Genomic DNA, 23,995 nt, shown 5'->3' with positions numbered 1-23,995 from the left:
TTCGGTCTTCTTTCTTTTGTATCCTACGTACATTTGTATTCGTTATTTATTTCATCTTTCTATTTGTACCTTTTGCCTTGCCATTAGAAATAAAATAAAAAAGTTATGCAATTAATAAACAAATTAACAAAGGATAACTAAAAAACAAATGATAACTAACAAAAATTAAGCTAACAATTAATAATTAGCAAAAAAAACTAGTTAATAAGTAATCACAAAAAAATAACAGTTAATAACTATAGAAAACAAGCTAACAATTAATAACTAGCAAGAAACTAAATAACTGTTACTAACTAATAAAAAATTAGTCGAAAGAAATAATTAATCCCTTAATAAATGTGCTTTTTGTAGTACATATTATTTTATTTCACATTCAAAATTATTATCACAAACTACTTAACACAGTGTAAAATGGGTAATTAAACAACTTTTAATCTAATTTTTTTCATTGTGTGCCGTCAAATTTTGAAATCGTTAAAAGTGTGCCGCAACAAAAAAAAAGGTTGAGAATCACTGTTTTAGAGCATTTATTTCTAATTGTCCCATAACTGTCGATAACGCTTTTCAAACTTCATTAAAAACTATTACAGTTAAAATAGTTGCAACTTCAACTGTTTATCTTGAAAGTACAATTAATTATTTTTCTTAAATAATTTAAAAAAAAAAATATTTATAATAGTATTCTACTAAAATGTGTTGATAGTGAGCAAATCCATTTATCAACTAAGCCAACAAGTTCACATGATCATAAATGTCACATTTTTTCGAAAATCAATTCAAAATTTGGATACAATAATCTTAAAGGAATAAGCTATCAAATAATACATTTTTTTTTTTTAAATTTTTTAAAATTTTACTTTGTTTCCTCTTTAAGTAGCTTAGCTAGTATTGAATCAGAAATTTGAGGGAGTCCAACATTATTTCACGAAGAAACTTTGCTACGTATATGTAAAGATAGTACTTATTTATGTTTGTAAACAGCTCATAAATAATTGCAAAAAAAAATAGTTCTATTATGAATTTTAAAATTTAATCGAAAATAACAGTTCTAAAATTTAAATATTCTGTTTTCCTTGTATTTAATGATATGTTCCCTAACTCGGAGAATATGGTCCAGCCAGTTTAGTTAGATTAGTGATCGGAAGTTCGGGAACCTTTATGTTAATTTAACTTTTTACGTGTTTCGCGATACCTCGGAAGTTTTTCAAGCGAATCAGTAAAAAAAAATTTCTCATATTTATAAATTTAGTTTATCCAGAGAAATTACCACGTAAATAAATATTTTAACTGGGTTTTTTTTTATCATTTTATTTAATAAGGGCTGAAAATTTTTAAATTGCAAGGTGCACAAATTTTTACGCAATTTTTTTACAAAGCAATTGTAAATGATAAAATACAAAACTTGAACGAAATTTGATTGTTCTAAAAATAGAATTTTAAAAATATAGCTTTTTTGAAATTTTATTACTCAGAAACTATTCAACTAATTTCGCTAAAATTTCATATTTTGTTATTTCAAATTATATAAAAATTTGTATACATTAAAATTCAATATTTTTTCAACTCTTATCAAAAAAAAATTTTTTTTTGTAGAATTATTTGCATACTCTCCAACAACTACGGAGTTTCCATAGCTTCAGTAAATATTTTTCTTGATAAATAGCAAAGATATTTATAAATCTTTAAATAAATGAGAATTAGAAGAATTTTGTTCACCACTACTAATAAATCTTTAGACTGCTTTATAAATGGTCAGATAGACAATTGCTCATGTTCGTAAGTTTTAACCTTGGCCAAAGGTTTTGACAAACGTTTTATTGAAATCCTATTTATTTCAATATTTTTGCTTTAGTTCATTACCACTAGAAAAATATTTCATACAAATCTCAAATTATGGAGGGTTTGTATTTAAACAAACGAATTTTATATTTGCGGGCAAAAATTTTTCAAGACATTCTCTAAATTGCGACTACGAGCCATATTTTTATATTCAAAAATCCAAATCCATTAAAAAAAAAAAAAAGGGTATATCTATTCAGAAAAAGTACGTTTTGTGTGTTCCTATAACTTAGTTCACCGTAATTAATTAGCATAAAGTCGCCCTTTTGAGTCACTGAGAGTAACACTTAATTTGTAAAAGTCCGATCATTACTACGTAAGTTATTTCAGAAGATGTCTTTTTTATTATGCTCAGAGAACATATATGTCCGAAAGTTAAAATTTTTGAGGGACGAGGTAGACAAATGTGGGTTTTGCCGAGCTGTAAATCTTCTGCAACGATCATATCAAACATGCTCGCTGTGACTCAGATTTGGAGACCTGGGTGGCAACATCATCCACTGAATATCTTTGGTTTCATATTTCCTCAACCGGAGCAACCCTTTGCCGTACCTCACATCAAAAGCTCGTAAAGCCCTATGTTCTTCCTCATTTTCGGACTATCTTATGATTTCTGATGCTCTCTTACTAATAGTTTTCTCTGAACTAAATTGCGTAACGCAATAAAAAAAATTAAATTTGATGTTAACAACTAATAAATGCATCAATAGAAATTTCACATTAAAATGTTCTTTGAACTATTCTTTAAAAATGTGCAAAAACTCATAATTTTTTTGTCTAGTAGGTTTTGCATTGTCAATGCAAAAAGCGTAAGCATTTAAAATTTTCTGGATCAGCGACGGCATCAGTATCTATTTTTTTTTTTTTTTAAATATAGCGAGATATAATTAATAATTATAGTAAGAGGATTCAACATTTATTAGTTTCGTTTATTATCTTAAATTATCTTTCAATTATTTTATTTCCAAATTTCCCAGAATGATTTAATTTTTCTAAATAACAAAATATATATATATATATTTCCAACTTGTTGATTAGAGAAATTCGGATCTCAGCTTTCAGAGAGCTTGCACAAGACAATCAGTCAAAGGAAAGCTGCTTAAATGTATTACATTTTTACTTTATTTTTGAGTTCTATCTGAACAGCTTTCTTGTGCATGCGTCCTAAAATTATAAAGCCCATCAGCTTCAGGGGTTCGGTTTAAACTTTCGCCCTTATGGTTTAAAACTATGGCATAAATTATTGCTTTTTATTTTCAATGCTAAAAGTAAATCACCTAAAATTATTTTTATAGCATTTAATTTATATATACAATATTTTTTTTAATATTAACGCTGAAACAGGGACTTGTGGTGCCCTGGCAAAAAGTACGCAAAGAAACAGATGAAGTACTTTATCCTTTAAATATAATTTACAAGTGTATATCTCTTTAGAAAATAGTAGAAGGATTGTTAAAAATCTGAAAATTCCTAAAATAACTCAAAATATATATGATTATAGCTATTTTTTTTATCTATTTATTTGTCAAAAATACCAAATGTCAATATTTAAAAAAAAAATATCGTTTGAATTTTTTAAAGTCCTAGAAATGCGATGACTTCAGTTATGGTGCGTCATTTTGCATTTTCTATTAAATATGCGAGTCATAAAAATGGTGGCAGTGCCAAGCCCTTTAATTTTTTTTTTTTTTTAAAATATCAGAATTATACTTTTTTACCGGATACATTTCAAATTAGTGACCCCTTGTTTGAAAAAAGACCTCATCCCACGTTATGTTTCTTCCTTTCATTATTCTTTTCCCTTTAACAGGAAATGAAAATATATTAATTTCCCCTGGATTTAAATAAAATCCAAAAAGCAATTTTTTTTAAAGGTTTCCATTGCAAAGTGCGGCCCTCGTGACACCCTTCCAACAATATTTAGTACACGTAAAAAAGTATTTGTAAAAATCAGAGTATGATATTTTTCTAACTTTTTTGACAAAATAAATTTAAAATTGGTGACCTTTTACTTTAGTTACTCTTCCATCTGCTTCTGATCTACGATTTGATTCTTGATAGTTCCAGCCATTGGATTGCTTTGTTTTATTTGTTAGAAATTAAATTTATTGGAATGACAAGAAAGTAATGTATTAAATAGAATAAAAGGAAAATCACCATGTAGTTTCTAGTGACAAGTGGCATGCTTAACGAAATATATCTCTTTAAATAATAGAATCTTTTCCAATCACTCCAAGCTGTTCTAACCAACCAAATTTCAAAATATCAGTTACTCGTTAAAATAACTCGCAATTAGTGTTGGAGAAGATTCATCAGATTAAAACAAATATAATTAAAATAAAAAATCTATCTTGCGGCGAATAAATATATTTAGCAAAATAATAAAATAATGACTGCAGTAAAAAACGAAGAAGAAAGGTACTCAAAATTTTATCCCACATAGTTTCGGTTTCGTAGTCTTTGTTGGTTGACAGATCAAGTGCGGTGTCTGACGTCACCTCATGCATGTTCATGATTCCGTGACAGCTACGGAAACGTGTTCTGGAACTCGATGACTAATACTGCACACTTATTTATCTTTATGAAACATTTCCGTCGTTAGAATAAGCATAGAATTCGCTGTCATATCGAAAAGAAATGGAAGAGTTTAATGCAGCATCATTCGCCGGCAAAGATGATTTTGAGAGTGGTTTACTTAAAAATGATAAACCATTATTGGATATGGATGATTTTGAAACATTAGAATCCGCATTGAATGCCACTAATGATTCCCCTATTCATACAAAAGATTTAATCGATGATCTTAGCGGTAATTTGCAATCTGGATTAATTTCCACGACACGCCCTCTCGTTACAAGCAGTGAAGACGAAGTATCGGAGTCTTCTAGAGGGGTTTCTCCATCTATACCCAGCCCTAATTTACTAGATTATGTCAACATTGATAAGGATCAGTCATTAATAGATATTAAAGCCGATACTGGTGTGGAAGATACAATCCGCCATTCAGCGTATGAATCACCGCCACAACAACAACATTTTGGCGGTGGCGACAGTTTATTGATTGACGACGACAAAGTAGGTCTTCAACCAGTTAGTGAAGAGGATAAATCGGATCTAATTGCTGGTTTACACGACGATAGGCAATCGGCTTATCATTTTGAAGAAATACCGCAATCGAAAAATATTGAAAGCGTTCTAGAAGTTAAAGAGCCTAAAATAGACTCAAAAACTGAAAGATACGCAGATAGTTACGAATCGGGACTTGGTGCGTATCAGGCAGCTGCGCAACCTGCTGTGGTGAAGAAAACCGAGGTCGCCATGGAGGCTGAAAAGGTAGGAAGTACTACAAAGAGTTCCGAAGACTGTATTTGCCCTTATTCCCCAGGTAAATTTAATAATATTCTTTTAAATATCTCATTTCTACTCTTTGAAAATATTACCTTTGCTTAATATTGGATATTTTTCCGTTACAGCCATGTTTTAGCTAACCCGTGACTAATTTTGATTAATTTGTTCATACACGAATACACGTACTAATTCATTACTTTACCTTTGTTTAATCATTTGCGTTACATTATTCAAGTACTTTAATATGTATAAATCTGAAACTATTTTAACTAGAAGACTGGTTTTTGTGAAATATTTTCCCGTTTACTTTCCTTTGTTAGTGTGGTAGTTATTGAATATTATTAAGTAATTAAAATGCTTCAAAGTTCATTTGTACTCGTGTCTAGATATTTTTTTTGCTTAATTTAGTTTGCTCATTGAAAGAATTTATTTTTAAAATTATTATTGCATCATGCATTTTTTCGTTGTATAATGTAAACTAGTTATTTCATTTCAGATGGAGAAGAAAATTAAATTAAAATAGTATAATTTGCTAACGACTTTGTTCATTTTGTACTAAAATTAGATTTTTCTTTTATGATGAGTTTTCCTTCTTGCATACGTAATCTTATTTTGTGATATCTTTTCCTCTTAGGGGCATGGTTCAATCCAGATAAATTACATCCTGTTGGTGAGTTTATTACTCTTAGAATTATTTGTAACTTATGCATTAAATATTTATTACTTTTTGACTGATTAAAATTTCATGCAGTTGTAAATGTTTTATAGCTTGAATAACATTTATAAGTTTAAAATGACAGAGAATTTATGTTTCATAAATATTATTTAAATTCTCTTTAAATTTATCAGTTTCAATCTCAATTTTGATTATGGCACATATTTAGGCGATGTTCAAAGTGAAGTATTTAAGATACTTTTCAAAATAAAGACTGAAAGTTACTATAGTTGATCTGAAACCTCTACCTCTTGCAGAGCTCATTCTAGGCAGGGTAAACAGGGCGCAGCACCCTGTTGCCCTTTTAGTCAACAGAATCCACCCTGTTGCCGTTTTAGTCAAAAGAATCCACCCTGTTGCCCCTGATGTAATAGACTCTAAACCCTTTCTTTCCTCAATCCTTTATTTTTTCTCTAAAGTGTACAATGGATTTCTTAAATTTTCAACAATTTTTATTTAGTTTGTCATTGCTGTCAATACATAGATTTATATGGAAAAAGAAAAATAGCCATCACACCCCCTTGTTGCACTTGTCTTAGAAAGTTTGCAGTTGCTTCCACTATCATTAAATCATAATTATTATTAATCAATTTAATTATTAAATCATAACTACAGACACTTAAAAACATACATTTATTATTTTATTAATCTATGCAAGCATTTTAAATAAATTACAAAGTTAATTAGCTCAATAACTCGATATATATGTTAATTTATTAATAAAAATGAGTAAATATGATTGCTTTGCTACTGTTAGTAAAGTAAAAAAACATTTCTTTCACTAATTGACAATGTTTTTTCATAGAACGTGAAAAGCCCATAGAAAGAAATTATTGCCCTTTTAGAATAATAATGCCCTTTTTTTTAAACGTTTGCACCCTGCCCTTTTTTCTGCCTAGAATGAGCTCTGCCTCTTGCTATTTATGTTTTAAGGTTGAAAGATACGTTTATTGTAAATGTGAAAGTGAAATGTTTAAATATTTTGTAGAATTTACTTATTTTTTGGTAGGGTGACCCGGGGTAATTCATGATCACTCTGTTTCTGGGGTAAATAATGATCACCTAAGTTTTATTTTAAAAAAAATTATTTTTTTTTTAAATTTGAGACATGGACAAGAATGCTTGAACACTTTACTAAAGTATAACTACATTTACTTAATAATAACTTTTTGTTTAATCTAACAAAATAAGTATCTTTTGAACTGCTTTCTGTATTTTCCATTTCAAAGATGGGTTTCAAAATGTGCATATTTCTGCAAAGATCCCCCTCATTCTCTTAATAATAAATATTTTGAGTTACTTTTTTTTCTCTTTGATATAAAAGTAGTGTAAGCTGTTGTTTAATTGTTTCACATCAACTGTAAACTTTATAATTGATCATAGGAAATTATATCAAATGTCGCCCCCTACAGATGGGGTAATTATTGATCACTGGGATAATTCCTGATCATTGTAATTTCTTCTTATAAATAGTATATAAAATAGCTTATAAATAGCTAATTGTCTTTTCTTAAATAACAGTTCATATTTATTAAGTGGAATTTTTGTTTTGAACAAAATTTGTTTTTAACTGTATACAAGACTGTATTCTGATTTACACCATTTCTGGTTTGTCTTACCTTGCTTCTATCTTAATTTTATGCTTGTACATCGTTAGAATAATTTTTAAGTTTATAAATTAGCCTAGTATAAATATGGTGAGAAATTATAAGCCTAAAATGGATACTAAGCTTCTAAAAAACAAAATTAGTGAAATTCTTTTAATGATTTAAAATTAAAATTTCAGTGTGAGAGCTGCTGCCATACCTTACTTAACTTTACACTTTCCCTTAATGAAGTTAAATAATCCAGGAAAAGTAACCCATCTGGGAACTCTCTTATATTTCAGAAGAATATGAGAATGAGTTGACTGATTGCCTAAAATGTATGGCACGATGCAAAGATTTTTGAAAATTTAAAGCGTTAATCGTTCTTCTTGCTTTTAAATAAATCGTTTTATTAACTGATTAAACATATCGTTTTGGTTTATTTTTTTATATTGATGTCGTATTTGTTAATTACCATTATATAATTATTTTCAAACAGCCCCTTTACAATAAAAACTGGTGATCAGTAATTTCCCCACAAATGATCAAGACCAGGGGTAATTCCTGATCGCTAAAAATTTAAAATCTTTTAAATTCTAATTAGATTTTCAAACAAAAGTTGGCATAGCACTCATCTCATATAGCCTCAAACTTCCAGTAAATATATAAATTCTATTTTGAATAGTTTTTTCACAAAATAGATGTTTGCATTTTTTGATCACGAATTACCCCAGGTCACCCTACTTTAAGAGAAATGGTTTGAAATTATAAAATTGGAATTGGAAAGAAAACTAAAATTTTTTTTTCTAGTGTTGCGTAAATGTTTATTGGTTTATCTGTGAACATATTAATGTTGAAAGTATTATATTATAAAAGCACAATTTTTTAAAATTAAGAGATTCTATTAATTTAAATTTTTTAAAGTATTTTACTCCAGGAAACAATCCACCCGCCTAACAATGGTAATATCGGTAAACGATAGTAATTAGCATTTGATTTCATGGTTCTCTTATAAAATTAATATAATCTCTGTAGGGTATCTACCACTACAAAAAATATAATTCTAATTAATAGATTCTAATTAATAGTATATACAGCATGTTAACTCGATTCTGTAGTGGGGTACCTTTTCATAGATGAAGGTTGACATTGTCGATAACTCTCCCCACATTGATGACCCGATCGTGATGTGAACAGTCCTACCTTGACAAAAAATCTCACTTTGATGTGAACATGCTTACCTTGACAGAAACGACCACTACGATTTGAAAACTCCTACTTTCATGGTTGGTCCACAATGAACAGTTCACTTTCTACTTGTGACTGCGACATTGTCCTCCCGCTGTTGCATCCCAGTCTTGATCACACACAAAGTACTACGTATACACTCGATTGCTATAGGCAACACTGGAGCGACCATGACTGTGATCTTAATACAGCTCTCCCGGCTTTTCACAAAACTGCAATGAATTAATTAGTGGTATCCGTTCATTGAATTCTATCACAGATATAATTCTGGTGGGGGAGTACTGTAGTGTATCTACCACTACAAAAAAATATAATTCCAATTCAGTAGTATATTAGGCACATGTTAACTCTATTCTGTGATGGGGTACATTTTCATAGATGAGGGTTGACATTTTCGATAACTCTCCTCACAATCTCTATTGTTGAAAAGGGAAAGTTGTTTAGTTTTAAAATATTTCATTAAACATCTATTTCTGAGATTAATTATTTAAGAAATAAATTGTAAATGTAAACCTGTTTTTTAATTCTAGTTGCACAATATGTATATTGGAGGGATCCTAAAAAAAGTGGAATTGCTCTTGCAATCTCACTCACACTCCTGTTGTCTTTCAAGTATTATTCTATTATTAGTGTTACTGCCTACTTGACCTTGGCATTATTGACTATTACAACTACTTTTCGTATCTATAAGAATATTCTTCAAGCAGTCCAGAAGTCTAATGAGGGACATCCTTTCAAGTAATTTTTCTTATTCTTGGGTCATTTAATTATATATGCATATAAAGATGTTTTTTTACAAATACAATAAAAAAGTGTTTTTTTTTTTATGCAAGTGTTTTTTACAAATTTCATAACAATTTAATCCAAATATTAATTAAAAGCATATTTTTCCAGAGACAGTAAATTTGTCTCATTAGAATAGTGGGGATATTTCCGCATTGTGATCAACCGCACCAACTACAATCACCAAGGTGCCAAATAGATTTTAAACTTGCAAATTTAAAAAAAAAAAACAGAAAACATTTAGATGTTTGCCCGGGGGTGGCTACGAGTTATACCTTTTGAGTTTGTCACTTGTTGTCTCATTGGAGTATTGGGGATATTTCCGTATCGTGATCTGACGCGCCAACTACAATCACCAAGGTGCCAAATAGATTTTAAACTTGCAAATTTTTTGAAAAAGCATGTAGATGTTTGCCCTGGAGTGGCTAAGAATTATACCTTTTGAGTTTGTCCTTTTCTGTGATGTTTTTTTTTTTTTTAGTTTCTCGAGGGCCACTGCCAGTAAGTAGCCAAGACTTGACGATTATTCTGCTATGGATCATGATACGGAAATCTCCCCGGAGAATTTATTGTATTCCCTTGGTTTAAAATAAACAAATCATATTTACTATTACTTGTGGATTTGAATAACTCTCACTTTGGACCTGGCCCGGGATGGTTGTAGGAAATTCAAATAGAATCGTTTCCCTTCTTTAATCTGGGAGGATGCCTATTGAGCCTGAGAAGAACTACTTTCTCAGAGATATATTAGAATTGCTTTTAAAGTTGGGTGATATATCTATCAAGTGTCTGAATAAATGTTTCATTTATATAAACACCTCAAAGATTACATTTCTGTTCTCTTTTTTTACCCCAGCTGGGTTAAATATAGTCTTCAAATTCATAAGAAAATGAAAGAAATTTTCAGTGTGGAAGAAGCATTTAAGATATCATTTCAGCTTCTGGGGTCTTTTAACCTGTGTTGTTCAGATGAAAAGATCAAAAGGTGCTGCTGTCCGAGAGAACAATATCAATTTCTCTTCTTTCTTTGCAAGGTGACTGGAGAATGATTGGTTCTTTAGTAGTGAAATAGCTTAACAATATTTTTAGTTAAGGATAAGGCAAAATATTTACATGCTTTTAAAGGTGAAAAGCTGTATATTTTTTTCTTGCAATATGAAGCATAAGAAGTTTTTTTCCTTCAAATTTCGAGAAAATAGTATCCAGTTTGATGAGATAAACAGCGTTTCAGCGCCGGGTGACTGCCCGGTTTCGGGAGTGTCCGCTTTGCGGAGAACCTACATAATGGTTTATTCATAGAAGATTCACTGGCAATTAAAAATGTGTCCGCATTGAGAGGTGTCCTTTTTCCAGGAGTGTCCATAACAGTCAGTTTCACTGTATATTTATATCTTTTAAGAGCTTGCAAAAATATGTTGTAGGTTTCAAAGTGTTAAACTTTTTGCTATTGCAAATCATTGAATATACAAGCAAGCTATAACAGAAAACAGATTGCTAAAATGATATTTTTCAAATATTTTTTTTATGGATTTATAATATGGAAAAAAGTTAAGAAATATATATTTGAAGTCTTCATAATCTAAAATTATGTGAACGCAACAAAAATATTTTAAATAAACTCAACAAACAAAAGTAACCTTTACTCAAAAATGTTTAGTATCTTAGTCTACTTATAAATATAAGAGCTGTAAAGAGCAGTTGAAACTTTTGATTTTATCTTTAATAAACCATTAACTCTAACTTGAGAATACTTGAATGAAAAGTTTTTCTACCTACATACAGAATTTAAACATCCATAACATTTATGACTAATAGTTTTTGTTTTAATTCAATGCCAATAATTCCAAATAAATTTTCAGGGATTATTTGGAAATGGATATTACTTTGTCGCAGGACAAAGTAAGTGAAACTGTGGAAGTTCTTATTCATCATTTGAACTGCGTATCTGGTAAAATACGCAGCCTAATCCTTGTGGAAGATCTTGTTGATACCATCAAGGTAGAGTTTTGCTAAAATTTATTGATTTTATATCTTGTAATAAGTTTTATCTTTGGTTTATCTAATTTATTTTTTACTCTTTTTAGCTTGGAGTCCTTGCATGGTGCATGACATACATCGGTGCTTGGTTCAATGGGTTAACACTTATCATAATATGTAAGTTATTTTAATTTTTTAAAATTGGGTGTTACTTGACTTTGTTTATGTGTTAAAAATTGGATTAGTCATAGCTGAAGGGACAAGAGAAAAAAACACCTGTAGTTAATGACTTACTTAATAGGAGCTATTAACAATTATGTAATAACAGCATAGCATGGAAACAATGTTTGTACCACAAACACTTAAAAGGATTCACCTGCAGTAAATCAAATAATGCAGAAGAACTACATGCGAATCTAAGACTTCAAATATAATTGTACTTATGGAGAAATTCTGTTTTTCGCCTTGTTTTAAAGTAGATTTTCCTGCTGAAAGTATGCTTCCAAATTTTCTCTCGGGATGTAGGTTTTAGATAACTAATTAGTTAGTAATGCAGTAAGAACTTTTTTTTGGTTTTCCTCAAATAGACCATCTTTATGTAATATTTTACGGACAATTGTACAAAAGTTGGGGGGTAAATTAAAATATTTGAATTTTCCAATTTTTCTAACATCGTTTTTATGTTTAATTCTAGCAGAGTTTGCAAAGGTTGACCCAGCTCAGAAAATCCCAGTGGGTTTTCTTCGAATCGGGTCCATTTAAAAAAAAAAACAATCGTTATACTCGCGAAGTGGGTTTTTTAAAGTGGGTTTTTATTTCCAATCAATTTTCTCTGAAGTTATCAAACCAAATTGCTTTTTGAAATTTTCAAGTTATTGTTTAATAAATTTAGCCTAGTAACTTTTTTTTTACAATATTATATAAAGTAAAACATATTTCAGTTGTCTGATGTTTACCCTTCAGGGTTTGTTAAAATAGATCAATCGATGCATATAACATAAATCCAATATTTCACACTGAATATGATTTTTTTTTTATGACAAAGAATGTAGAAATATATCTTTTAAAGATTGAGGTGTAACTAATGAATATATTTTTTCCTTTTTATAGTTGTTATATCAGCATTTACAATGCCAAAAGTGTATGAAACCAACAAGGTAAGTTGCTGAAAAATTTTATGTGCTTAAATAATACTACTTTTTTAAAAAAAATTACAGTTTACATTTTTATATGTTGTATAGATTTGTTTTATTTAGTTAAATAAACTCAATATTTAGGTTGAACTTTCACTTCGAAAAATTTTTCATGTGTGATTTTTTGTATAAATTTTTTTTTTTGTATATTGGAGGGATCCNAATTTTTTTTTTTTTTTTTTTTTTTGTGCTTCTACTCGTGATTGATTTTGTGCTTGAATGACTATGTATCAAAAGACATTTCACACAATGGCTGTAATCAAGAGAAAACTACAACAAAATTTATTGTAGGTTTTAAATGTTCAATTATTGCAGTATTTCTTCTGTACTGAGAGTTTGTACAGGTGACAACCTAACTGACAAAGCAAAGCTCACATCAGCTGCTGGTGATTATAAATGAAAGTATTCTAATCCAGTGAAAAACCTAGACAACATTTGATGGAGAATTGACATTTCATGAAACACCATTCAAAGATTCCTGGATTAGCTCTGAGTATTCACAGAACAAGTCTTTAGTCAGAATATCAGGTGTTGCATCCAAGCATAGGTTGAGTAACCAGATCTTGATAAAAAAAATTTCTATTGTAGTAAAGATCCATCAGCTGTTGCATGTGCAACTCATGAAATGGTTCCATTGTCCTACTGTAACGAGATCTCCACCTGAAAGACTTCACCAGAAGTCCAATGTAAACTCTACTCATATTTGGGATGGATGTATGAGACAGAGTGCAAAAGTATCTGTATTTTACCCTCCACCTAGTTTAGGTACTTAAATTTGATGGCAATAACTAATGCTTAAATATAAACTATTGTGACTTACTAAAATAAAAATGTGCTCCAATTCTCTTGTATGACAAGTAAAGGTCTGGTTTCGTAGGACAAGCGCCTTATCTGAACGTCAGCGGGACGTTGACGTAGAGCTGACTCCAAAAAAATACTTTTTGTTAGCTCAGGGTTAGCTGTCGGTCCAACACAGACATATTCTCTCATTGCGCATGCGTTAATAACATAAACAAATATTTATTTTGAATTTGTATTGATTTTGTTATTGTCGACCAGTGTTTTAGAGAACAAATAATGACTTTGTCCAAGAAAAAACACATTACAGCTGAGTTAAATGAAAAGTGAGTGCTATGTTTAATGAAGAAGCTATGTTTAATGTCAAAATCAAAATCTTCGCTGATTTCAATGTGCTGTTGGATGTTGTCCGCCATTGCTTCTGTGGTTAACGTCACATTGTAATCCAACTGTAGTTGAGTTGGACGGCAATTGTAGTTCAAGAAGAGCGTTCGATGACGTATACTATCAAACTCACAAATGGACCAATCAGAGGTTAGCGCTGATTTCCAGCTGACGGCGTCCTGTCATAAGAAACCAGGCCTTAAGGTGGTAGCTCTGACCTGTGACAAACTAACACAGTTGCTGGAAAAGTATAAGCTAAGGAATGAAAATGCTAATAAAGCTCTAGCCTGACCAGTAGATTTATGCTTTTGAGTTTGTCAATCAACAAGACTGAAAGCCCCTGTTCATCTTGTTTTATTACTTAGCAAAAAAAAAAATTCTTAGTAATATATCAGTAATAATTTCTTCTTAGTAATAATTTCTTCGTAATATATCAATCCATTGTAAACAATGAGAGATGATTGATTTTTTTTATCAATTTAACCATTTCAAAAACTATTTTTAATATATTATAATTAGTTATGCATTTTCTCTCTCATACTTTCCTCACATACAAAAGATTTTTTTAGAAACAACATTTTAATTGTGTTAAGAATGAAATTTGAATAAGGTAAATTAAGATAATTTATTAAAAATGTTTCAATGAATTTAGTAGACTAATAATTTTTATGTTTTTTAATTGTAGAAATTTTTATATTTGGTTTTTCCAGTCATTGACTTCTACACCTGTAAGACTAAAAATTAGTTAACTCTAAATCAAAAATAAGAGCTCTACTTATACACAAGAATATACAATGTATATTGCTCAAACTGTAATGTTTAAATGCCAGATCAACATGAAATTCAGGCTTTACTTTATATAAGTTTAGTTACTTAACAGCTTATTTCATTTACACACATTTAAGTGTTCTTAAAACAGTTATGCATTGGGCTTTGCTATTGAACTCAAGTAAATATTAATTAAAATAAGCTAGCAGAAGTAACAAAATCTTTTCTTAGTCATTTCAAAATCTTTGTTAAAAATAAAAGCTATTATTTCAATTAATTATATTTGTCCCTTTTTGTCAATTTTCAAGCTGGTATTTCTAATTACCGTATTTTTCGGCGGAAGCGCCGCGGCGCTTTCGAAAAAAAAGGTGTTTTTTTCCTACATGCGGCGCTTCCGATGCAGCGGCGCTTCCGACGAAAAAAATTTTTATAGCAAAAAAATTTATGAAGAAAAATTTTTTAAGATTAAATAATTTTCTGAGAGAAGGACTTTATTGAAAAAATTGATTACGAAGTCGACGAAATATTCATCCGTATCGCTATCTGCTGCAAAACAATCGCCAATTCTTAGCAGCGACCGGCAAGAAAATAAATAAATGAAATAATTTTTAAAAAAAACATCGCAAAAAAAAAATTAAGTAAATAGAAGGTATGTATCTTCAAGGATGAGATTTTTCTGCTTTTTTTTTTTTTTTTTTTATCAAAAACTCTCTCTAAAAATTTCGGTTTTTTATTTTATTTCATAAATATTCCGCATTTTCTGAAAATTCCGTCGTTAAAATAAAATAATTATTTCCGATTTTCAAAGATAAACAAAAAATTCAAACAACGTAGCTGCAAACCCTTCGCCATTATTACTTATTTTAGTAATTTTCTACACTTTTAAGCACAGAAAATAAGATTGTCTGTATTATTGCCTCCGCCCGCCAGATAGCTTCTACTTTCGTAATTCAGGAGCCGCTGTTTCCTGTTTATTGACGAAAAACAAACGAAATAATAATAATAAATAATAAAAAAATAGCGGAGGATTAGCGGTGAACATATTTATTTGCCAATTCAATTAATTTTGAACATTTTTATTACGGCTAAACGAAAACAATACAAACAAGCCTTTTAGAAATCTCAAGCCCAGAATCTGCTAATATCTGGATCTTATTCACGCGATTTTAATATCAACCATCGATTTTCGTATTTACCTGATTTAAAAGTTGCGATTCTTATTCACGCGATTTAAATATCGTACATTGCTATTCTTATTTACGAGATTTAAAAATCCAATATCGTGATATGTATTTATGCATTTTCAAAAATCGTGATTTTATTACCAAAGATCGATTTTCGTATTTAACTGATAAAAATAATGCATAGTAGGTAATTCTTATTTACGCAATCTGAAAATGACATCATGATTTATTGTATTTTCGTACTTTTGAACTCCAATATAGAGTTTCATATTCACAAGATTTATAATCCACGTATCAGGATTCATAGTCGTTAAGTTTAAAATTAATCATCAGAATTTATATTCACATAGTTTAAAAGTCGCACTTCTTTGGTCAAATTTTTGGATATTATATATATATATATCGGACACAGTCGGACCTCTATTTAACGAAGTCTCTAAATCCCGATAATAAGTTCGTTATATGGAAAATTCGGTAAATCACCTTTTGAAATACTTAAACACAAAACAAGTTTTAAATTCTTAAGCCCTAGACATAATTAAAATAGCAATTGATACACCTTTATCTCGTAAACTAGTACAGTAGGGAACCGATTATCCGGAATGATCGGGACCATCGCTATTCCGGATAACTGATTTTTTCCGGTTTTCTGCATCGCTACAAAAAGCCGTTTTTTTAATATTAAACCAAACTGAAAAAAAATTTTTTTGGATATAATCTTAAAAAGAAGAAAAAAACGATGAAGTAACACACTAATGATTATTTCCAAAATGATGGTAAGGTAAACATCTTTCAAAAAAGAAAGAAAAATCNTAAATTTCATTTTTATCGAGGTGCGGCGCTTGCGACGAAGCGGCGCTTTCGCCGAAAAATACGGTACTGTTATACTTTGATGTGTATAACTTTAAACTCATTTTGTAGTTATAGGATAATTTTTTCCTATTAAAGGCAATATGGTCACATTTTAACTAAAATTATATTGTGATGACATTCTATTTCTGATAAATTAATAATTGTTTTCCTTTTATTTTAGGCCCAGATCGATATGTATGCTGAACTTGTTTGCACAAAGGGAAAAGAAGTCATTGAAATGTAAGAATTAAACTATTTTTATTACTTAATTTTTCCTTAAAGGAATCATCGATAAAACTCATTGTTTGTTTGTTTTTTTGTGAAATATGTAATTCTCACCAAATTTGGTGTTGATTCACATCAAATTTGGTTTACACTTGTTTGGAGGCACGTTGATTCTCACTGTTCACACATATAATGAATGTGTAGAGGAGACATTTTTAACAGGATTTGTATTAGACTATTGTTGGAATTAAAAGAAAATGTGTTTGCTTTCAGTTATTTAAAAATTATAATACCGCTGGGAACCGATTAGCCGGAACGATCGGGACCATCGCTATTCCGGATAACTGATTTTTCCGGTTTTCTGAATCGTTACAAAAAGCCGTTTTTTTATTGTTAAACCCAACTAAAAATAGAAAAATATTTAGAAATAATCTTAAAAAGAGGAAAGAACGATGAAGTAATACACTAATGATTATTTCTAAAATGAAGGTAAGGTAAACATCTTTCAAAAAAGAAAGAAAAATCCTAAAATTTTATGAGGAAAACAAAATTTTATTTTTAAAATAGCGGCTAAATTTATCGAATTTCGTTCCGGTTTTTTGGTTTTCCGGTTTTCTGATTTCCGGATAACGGGTTCTGTACTGTATCAGGATTTTGGTTGATATCTTCAGTGATTTTTGCTAGCTTACAGCTCTAGTCAAAGTAAATTAGAATTATATTGTCTTCATAATTAACAAGAAAGAAAGGTAAAATATTGAATTTTATTGCAAAATTGTAAATATTGTTTTATTCTCAAACGAAATGAATTAGCAGAAATTATTACTTTTTTGTGCCTTATATATTAAAATTTTTTTTTAATCCTTAGATGAACATTTTTTAATCACTATGTATCAAATACCTTGTATTAGCTTTGTATTTATTCAATATAGTAATAGCAACCTAAAGCTTATTATATTTCAAATTTTATATCAAGAAATTTTAGGTGTATAAGAAGATATTAATGAATGTTTAGACATTGAGTTTAAATTTTTTTCTTTTTGGTATTTAAACCTAAATACAGTAGAACTCCAATTATCCGAATCAATTGGGACCGGACCCCATTCGGATAATCAAAAATTCGGATAATTGGATTTTTTTTTTAAAAAATGCTTATTTTAAATAATTACTGTATGTATAATGGAAATGAGGGAAAGAACTGTTTTTAAGGAAAGAGATCTTTTTATGAATAATGTGTACATACCTTGCAGTAAATGAAAATTATTACATGCTAAACATCTCAGTTAAAGTAAGCTGTTTAACTGTCTTCATCTGTTTTCGGGCAGCTAAGTCGCGCATCCGTTTGATAGTGAGAAGTTGCATATGGTCACACTCGGGTTGGTGCTCCATCAACTTCAATGCAGTTTCAAGGCCAGCAAATGCTTCACTAGCTGACGGCCCTGCGTCTTCCTCAATTTCAGCATTAGGGTCATCTTCTTCATCGACACTTTCCTCCATCACACATTCAATAAGTTCATCATCATTTAAAATTTGAAATCCACAGTCTGGTGAATCACACGTCATCCACTCTCCTATATCTTCAGCACTGACATCTGAACATCCAGGAATTTTCAAAAATATGTTTCTGAATTCCTCGAGAGATAGGGCATCCTCATCTTCTGTCTCTTCCCTTTTTTTTCTTTCTTTAACTTATTTTTCTCTTTTTCCTTCTCTTCTTTAGTTGATACGCCTTTTAACTTGTTCCATGCACGTCTTATGAGACATCTTTAACCAAATTCCAAGCTTCCGCAACCATGTACGCGCAATCTTTCAAATTTATCTTTTTGTGGTTATCCAACACACCTTCTTCATTCTTTCACTCTACTAAAAGCTTCCTTAAAAGTTGTCTTCGGTAAAAATGCTTCATTGTTTCAATAACAGATTGGTCCATTGGTTGCAACAAGCTTGTTACGTTTGGTGGCAAAAAGATTGTTTTAAATTGGCCATTTCCTCTTTCCAACAATTCTTCTGTGGGATGAGTTGGTGCATTATCAACAATCAAAAGCACAGGACTTCCTTCTTTTCCAACAGATTTTTGGAGTTTTTTCACTTCAGGAATGAAATTTTCATCATACCACCCTGTAAACAGTGCTGCAGTCATCCAAGCTTTACAATGGTTTTTATAAAATAAGGGAAGTTTTTTGACATATTTAAATGCTCTTGGTCGTTTTGACTTCCCTATTAACAGAAGGGGTATTTTATGGCTCCCAGTTGAGTTCGCGCAGTTAAGCACAGTAACACGGTCTTTACTAGCTTTATGCCCTGGAGCACTGCACTCTCTTTTAGAGGGTAAAGCTTTCCATATTAGACCAGTCTCATGGGCGTTGTATAAGAAGTCTGAATCGTAAGAGGCTGCTATAACTTTACATTTTTCAACAAACTCGTCAGCAGCTTTGGAGTCTGCAGATAACCTTCACCACTTAAATCTAGTTCACGAATGCCGTGCCTAGACTTAAAATTCCTTAGCCAGCAGTTACTTGCTTTGAAAGATAAATAGTCCAGCTTTTCAGCTAAGATCTTAGCTTTTCCACAAATCTTTGTCCTATCCTGTAAACTTTCTCTGCATAAATCTTTCCTTGGCTTTACTAAAATTTTATTTTATTCATATAAAAAAAAGAGAAACTTATCTTTTTACTATATTTTCATATTTCCATAGGAATTCTGAAAGCGATTTGGATAATCGGCGATTCAGATAGTTGGAGTTCGGATAATTGGAGTTCTACTGTATTAGTCTAATACAGTAGTTCCCATTTATTTTATTTTTTTTTTATTCGGAATCCTGAATTATAAACGTTCTTTTGGCCTAACCCAACTTTTTAATTAAAATCCATTAGCAAAATTGTAATCATTTATTTATTATTAATTTAAAATATGTATAATATTTCTTATAATTGTAATCATTTATTTATATATTATTAATCATATATTTGCAATTGTGAACATTATCCTGTCTACCTTTAAACCAGAGAAATTATTACATTATCATCTGGGAACATATTAATTAACGAAAGACTACTGGTCAAATTAAAAATACTTAATGTAAAAATTAAATTTTTTCATTGATTTATCAATAATATTTTTAAAATTTGCTTTTACTAGCCGCTGAATTTGCAGATCTGTAGCAACATTTAATTTACTTTGGAATTTGTTTTGGTGTATGCATGTGTTGAAAAACCAGTTTCACATTGATAAGTCGAGGGAAGTAGAGTTCTAATAGGCTCCTCGGCTGTTGCAGAATATTTATCCTTCAGTCCAATCCAAAAATCGCTTTAGTACTGATTTAAGCATATATTATGTGTCTAATCCTCTAACTCTGCCACATTGATGCATTCGTTCAATTTGCGAATGGATTCTGTACCTAATTGATGTCCTATGAATCTTTTCAGAAACATTCTTTCAGAGTACTTTGGATATTCGATAAATGTTAACTTACGTTTTTTCCTAAATCTGTGGTTACTTGCAACTTATTTTCTCTGAGGAATATGTTTAAGAGAGGAAAGCATTTGTAATTTTTTTGATCTGAAAAAAAAAAAGAAACTGGCTGTTTATTAATGGGATAGTGCGAAGACCTGAACTGGCTGGACGGTTATATCTCGCAAAAGGCCTTTAACCTTTCACGCAATCACTTTAAACCACTGACGATTCTGCACGTAAAAAGTCATATTTTAACTTGCAGTCTTCACTGCATAGCATAACTGGTTTTTCTGTTTTATTAGATAGGGAAATAGTGTATCAGGGAGAAACATTCTCCCAATCTTGCCCTTTTGCTGAACTGCCAGTGGGTTAAAGAACCACTGGTCTAATAGACTACCCACCTGTGCCAGTTTTGCAAAGTCTAGATTTTTCCCAGGGGTGATTGTATTCTGGCTTTACCCCGGAATTCAGGGTTTTTCGTATCTTCCGGGTCTAAAAACTAGAATGCTGTTTTTTGCACGAATAATGTGGAATTCTGCGTATTTCAAGACCATTGGTTCACAAAGTTCCGCGAATCAAAAACTTGTAATCCTACAAAACTTGAAGCTTTTTCTAAATCCCGTTAACGAGACATTTACATACATTTTTCTGCCAATTTGATTCTTTTGGTTTGGTGGATTTTCGCCATTTTGAGTATTTGGAACTGCTCCGGTATCTTCCAATATCGCGATTCTTATTCATGCATTTGTAATATCAAACATCGATTTTCGTTCATATACGTGCTTAAAAAACTGTAATGTTAGTTAAAAAAACACTAAACTTTTTACCATATTTCTATTGTTTTTACAGAAATTTTATACTCTTTTAAGTTACATTTATTTGTTTGAAATAAATAAAGGAAAAATACATTTGACCATAAGTAAAATGATTAGTCACGGCTTGGCACAGATTTAAGTTTGGTTATCTCGAGTTAATGTTTCACTTAAGTTTTTTACTTAGTATTTATTTTGTACTTCAATTTGTTACTTTTTAAAAATTATTATTAGTGTTTAATGTTTTGCTTCTTTTTTAGGGTAAATGCCAAAATGCCATTGGGCAAGAAGAAGAAAGATCAGTAAAGTTTTTACCATTCCTTCTTCATTACTTCTTTTTTTATAATTGAGGCTGAAAAAAGAAAAAGACTTGCATGCCATGTACTTATTGCAAAGAACCATGCTTTAACAAAGTGTTGTAACTAGCCACTTTCGTAGATAGATATCAAAAACACTTTTTTTTTTCTTTTTATTTCAAGATATTTCTTTGCACAAATATAAAAGTCCACTACTCATGAAATATATTGTAATTTTTTTGTAAATGTCAACAAAAAAAAATTTATAAATTAGTGTATATGCTGTTTGTAACTCAATTTATGATGCTTATCCATGTAGGTACCCCCTGTTGTCAAGTTTTCAACATTAGTGATTTATGATTGTGATACTCATCCAGTTGTGATTTATGTGTTAATTTTTTTTTTGTAAAATATGTACTTCAGGGTTTTTTCATCTCTCTGAACACATTTAAGCTCGTTTCTTATTGAATAAATTTGTTGCAGTTTCTTGAAGAATAAATAACTCAGCTTGTTAAATGTTAATTCAAATTTTTGTCTAAGCATGTTAAAGCTTATTGTAGTATTCCTTAATCAATAAAGTTGGCTTGTTATACACTTAAGATTGTTTTTTCTTCATTAATTTTGATTTGAACATGGGAATCATGCAACTAAGTATAACACCAATTTTTTTTTCTTTTTCCAAAATGTTTTGAATTGAAAAAAAAATAGTGAAGTTATAAATATGTTAAAAAATTAATAAAGAAAAAGAAAATGAAGGAAATAAAAATGAAAATATGACCACCGAAGCCGACGTCTTCAGAGGCTGCCGGCTAAAACCTAAAGAAAACACCGCCCTCTATTACAATGCGCAAATGAAGAAAAAAAATTGAAAATTGTCAAGAGAAAGAAATACGTAATAAATTAATAGAATGCATAACTGGGGCTGCTCAGTTAAGACTTAATTTATTGCGTATTTCTTTCTCTTGACATTTTTCAATTTTTTTTCTTCATTTGCGCATTGTAATAAAGGGCGTTGTTTTCTTTAGGTTTTAGTTTTTTCTTTTAATTCGGCTTGCTTGAGAAATTGATGTCTAACCTGTGAATATGTGAGTTTTTATTTTTCTGATGATTTTTTTTGAGTTTCTTTTCTTAATTTGTTATTTATATTGCATGTTTTTTTCCTGGACTTCTATGCAAAACCATCGGGGTACTGAGGGAGTTACTTTAACCCACTGGCGGTTAAGGAAATGGGCAAAATTGGGAGAATGTTTCTCCCCTCCCTACACACAGTTCCCCTATCCATTAACATGGGAAAACCGGTTTTGCTATGCAGAGAAGACTGCAGGTTAAAATGCGACTTTTTACGTACAGAACCGTCAGTGGGTTAAGCATTTGTTTCTCCCTCAATTAGAAATGGTTTTGTTTTTATGGCTACCGGGTCCAATACTCCCTGAAGACGGCGGCTTCTGTGGTCATATTTTCATTTTTATTTCCTTCATTTTCTTTTTCTTTATTGCTACTTTTTTCTGAAATTTCTGCTGCTTTTTAGCGTATTTTTTTCAAAGAAGTTTTTTCTATTTAGAATTTAAAATATTTGTGTTTTCTTTTAGTATTAAAAAATTAATCTAACTAATAGATTCATAAGATTTTTTTAAAATTGTATAGCAATAAATCTAATGCTTAACAAAATAGCTGATTAATTAGATTACTTTAGATAGCATTGCTATTGAGTTTTTTTTAATAATTTTTTTTTTTTTTTTTGAAAAATTATAATCTGTGAAATATGAAGGGATTTTCCTAAAATCAGACTTGTGGAGACACAATAGCTAAAATAATGTAGCGCAACATAGGAATCATCAGACTTAATACTATTTTCCTGAGAAAATTTTTTTTCACTCTTGTCCTAATTCCTGAAACTATTAAAACTTTGTGAAATTATAGGTCATCACATTCTTCATCATGTAGTCGAGGAATTTTGTTACCTTTGTACTTAAATTTTTTTATTTATTAGCTTGTAAAGATTCATTCTACAAATGAAAATTGAATTTTAAGTTGAAAACAATCTAATATCAAAGCTATTATTTACTACATTATTAAAAAAAGTAGAGAAAGTGACATTGAATTAAACTCACTTGGATAGTTGAGGTAGTATTGACAGGATGAATTTCAATTTCTTGGTGTTGAAATTAATTCTGAAAGATGCTTATTTATCTATTCTTCATTTTTTGAAACTATTATAAATTAACTCATTCATTAACTGATAGAGTATTAATTATATAGTATTAATTAAGTGTAATAAAATCTAATCATAGAATGAAACTGATTTACACAAATATAGAAAAAGACAATCTAAGAAAATAGCATTTAAAATAATAAGTCAAAATGGAAAAGTGCTAAAATCAACTTTGTTTTATTTTAATAATTTAAAAATTTGGAAACAGGAATCGTACAGAAAACTAAGAATATTTAAAGATATGTATGTTTGCAAAACAGCACTTCATCAGGGAACGCACTGTCTGCCAACATAATACAGAAGCCTTTCTGTTGTCAGTGGTAAG

At 30.1% G+C, this 23,995-nt stretch overlaps 1 protein-coding gene across 1 annotated transcript; it reads left to right on the top strand.

Annotated features, from left to right (window-relative positions):
* The first annotated feature begins 4,014 nt into the window (after positions 1-4,014).
* On the top strand, positions 4,015-22,057 carry LOC107438451 (reticulon-3). The gene is made up of 8 exons (XM_016050751.4): positions 4,015-5,224; positions 5,822-5,857; positions 9,267-9,474; positions 11,379-11,517; positions 11,604-11,673; positions 12,607-12,653; positions 16,857-16,915; positions 21,423-22,057. Exons 1-8 carry the CDS (start codon positions 4,477-4,479, stop codon positions 21,466-21,468), a joined length of 1,353 nt encoding a protein of 450 aa, XP_015906237.1. The 5' UTR covers positions 4,015-4,476; the 3' UTR covers positions 21,469-22,057.
* The last annotated feature ends 1,938 nt before the right edge of the window (positions 22,058-23,995 follow it).

This window comes from Parasteatoda tepidariorum, chromosome 9, assembly GCF_043381705.1.
Source record: "Parasteatoda tepidariorum isolate YZ-2023 chromosome 9, CAS_Ptep_4.0, whole genome shotgun sequence".
Classification (NCBI taxonomy): Eukaryota; Metazoa; Arthropoda; class Arachnida; order Araneae; family Theridiidae; genus Parasteatoda; species Parasteatoda tepidariorum.
This window is presented reverse-complemented; position numbering and strand designations above follow the sequence as displayed.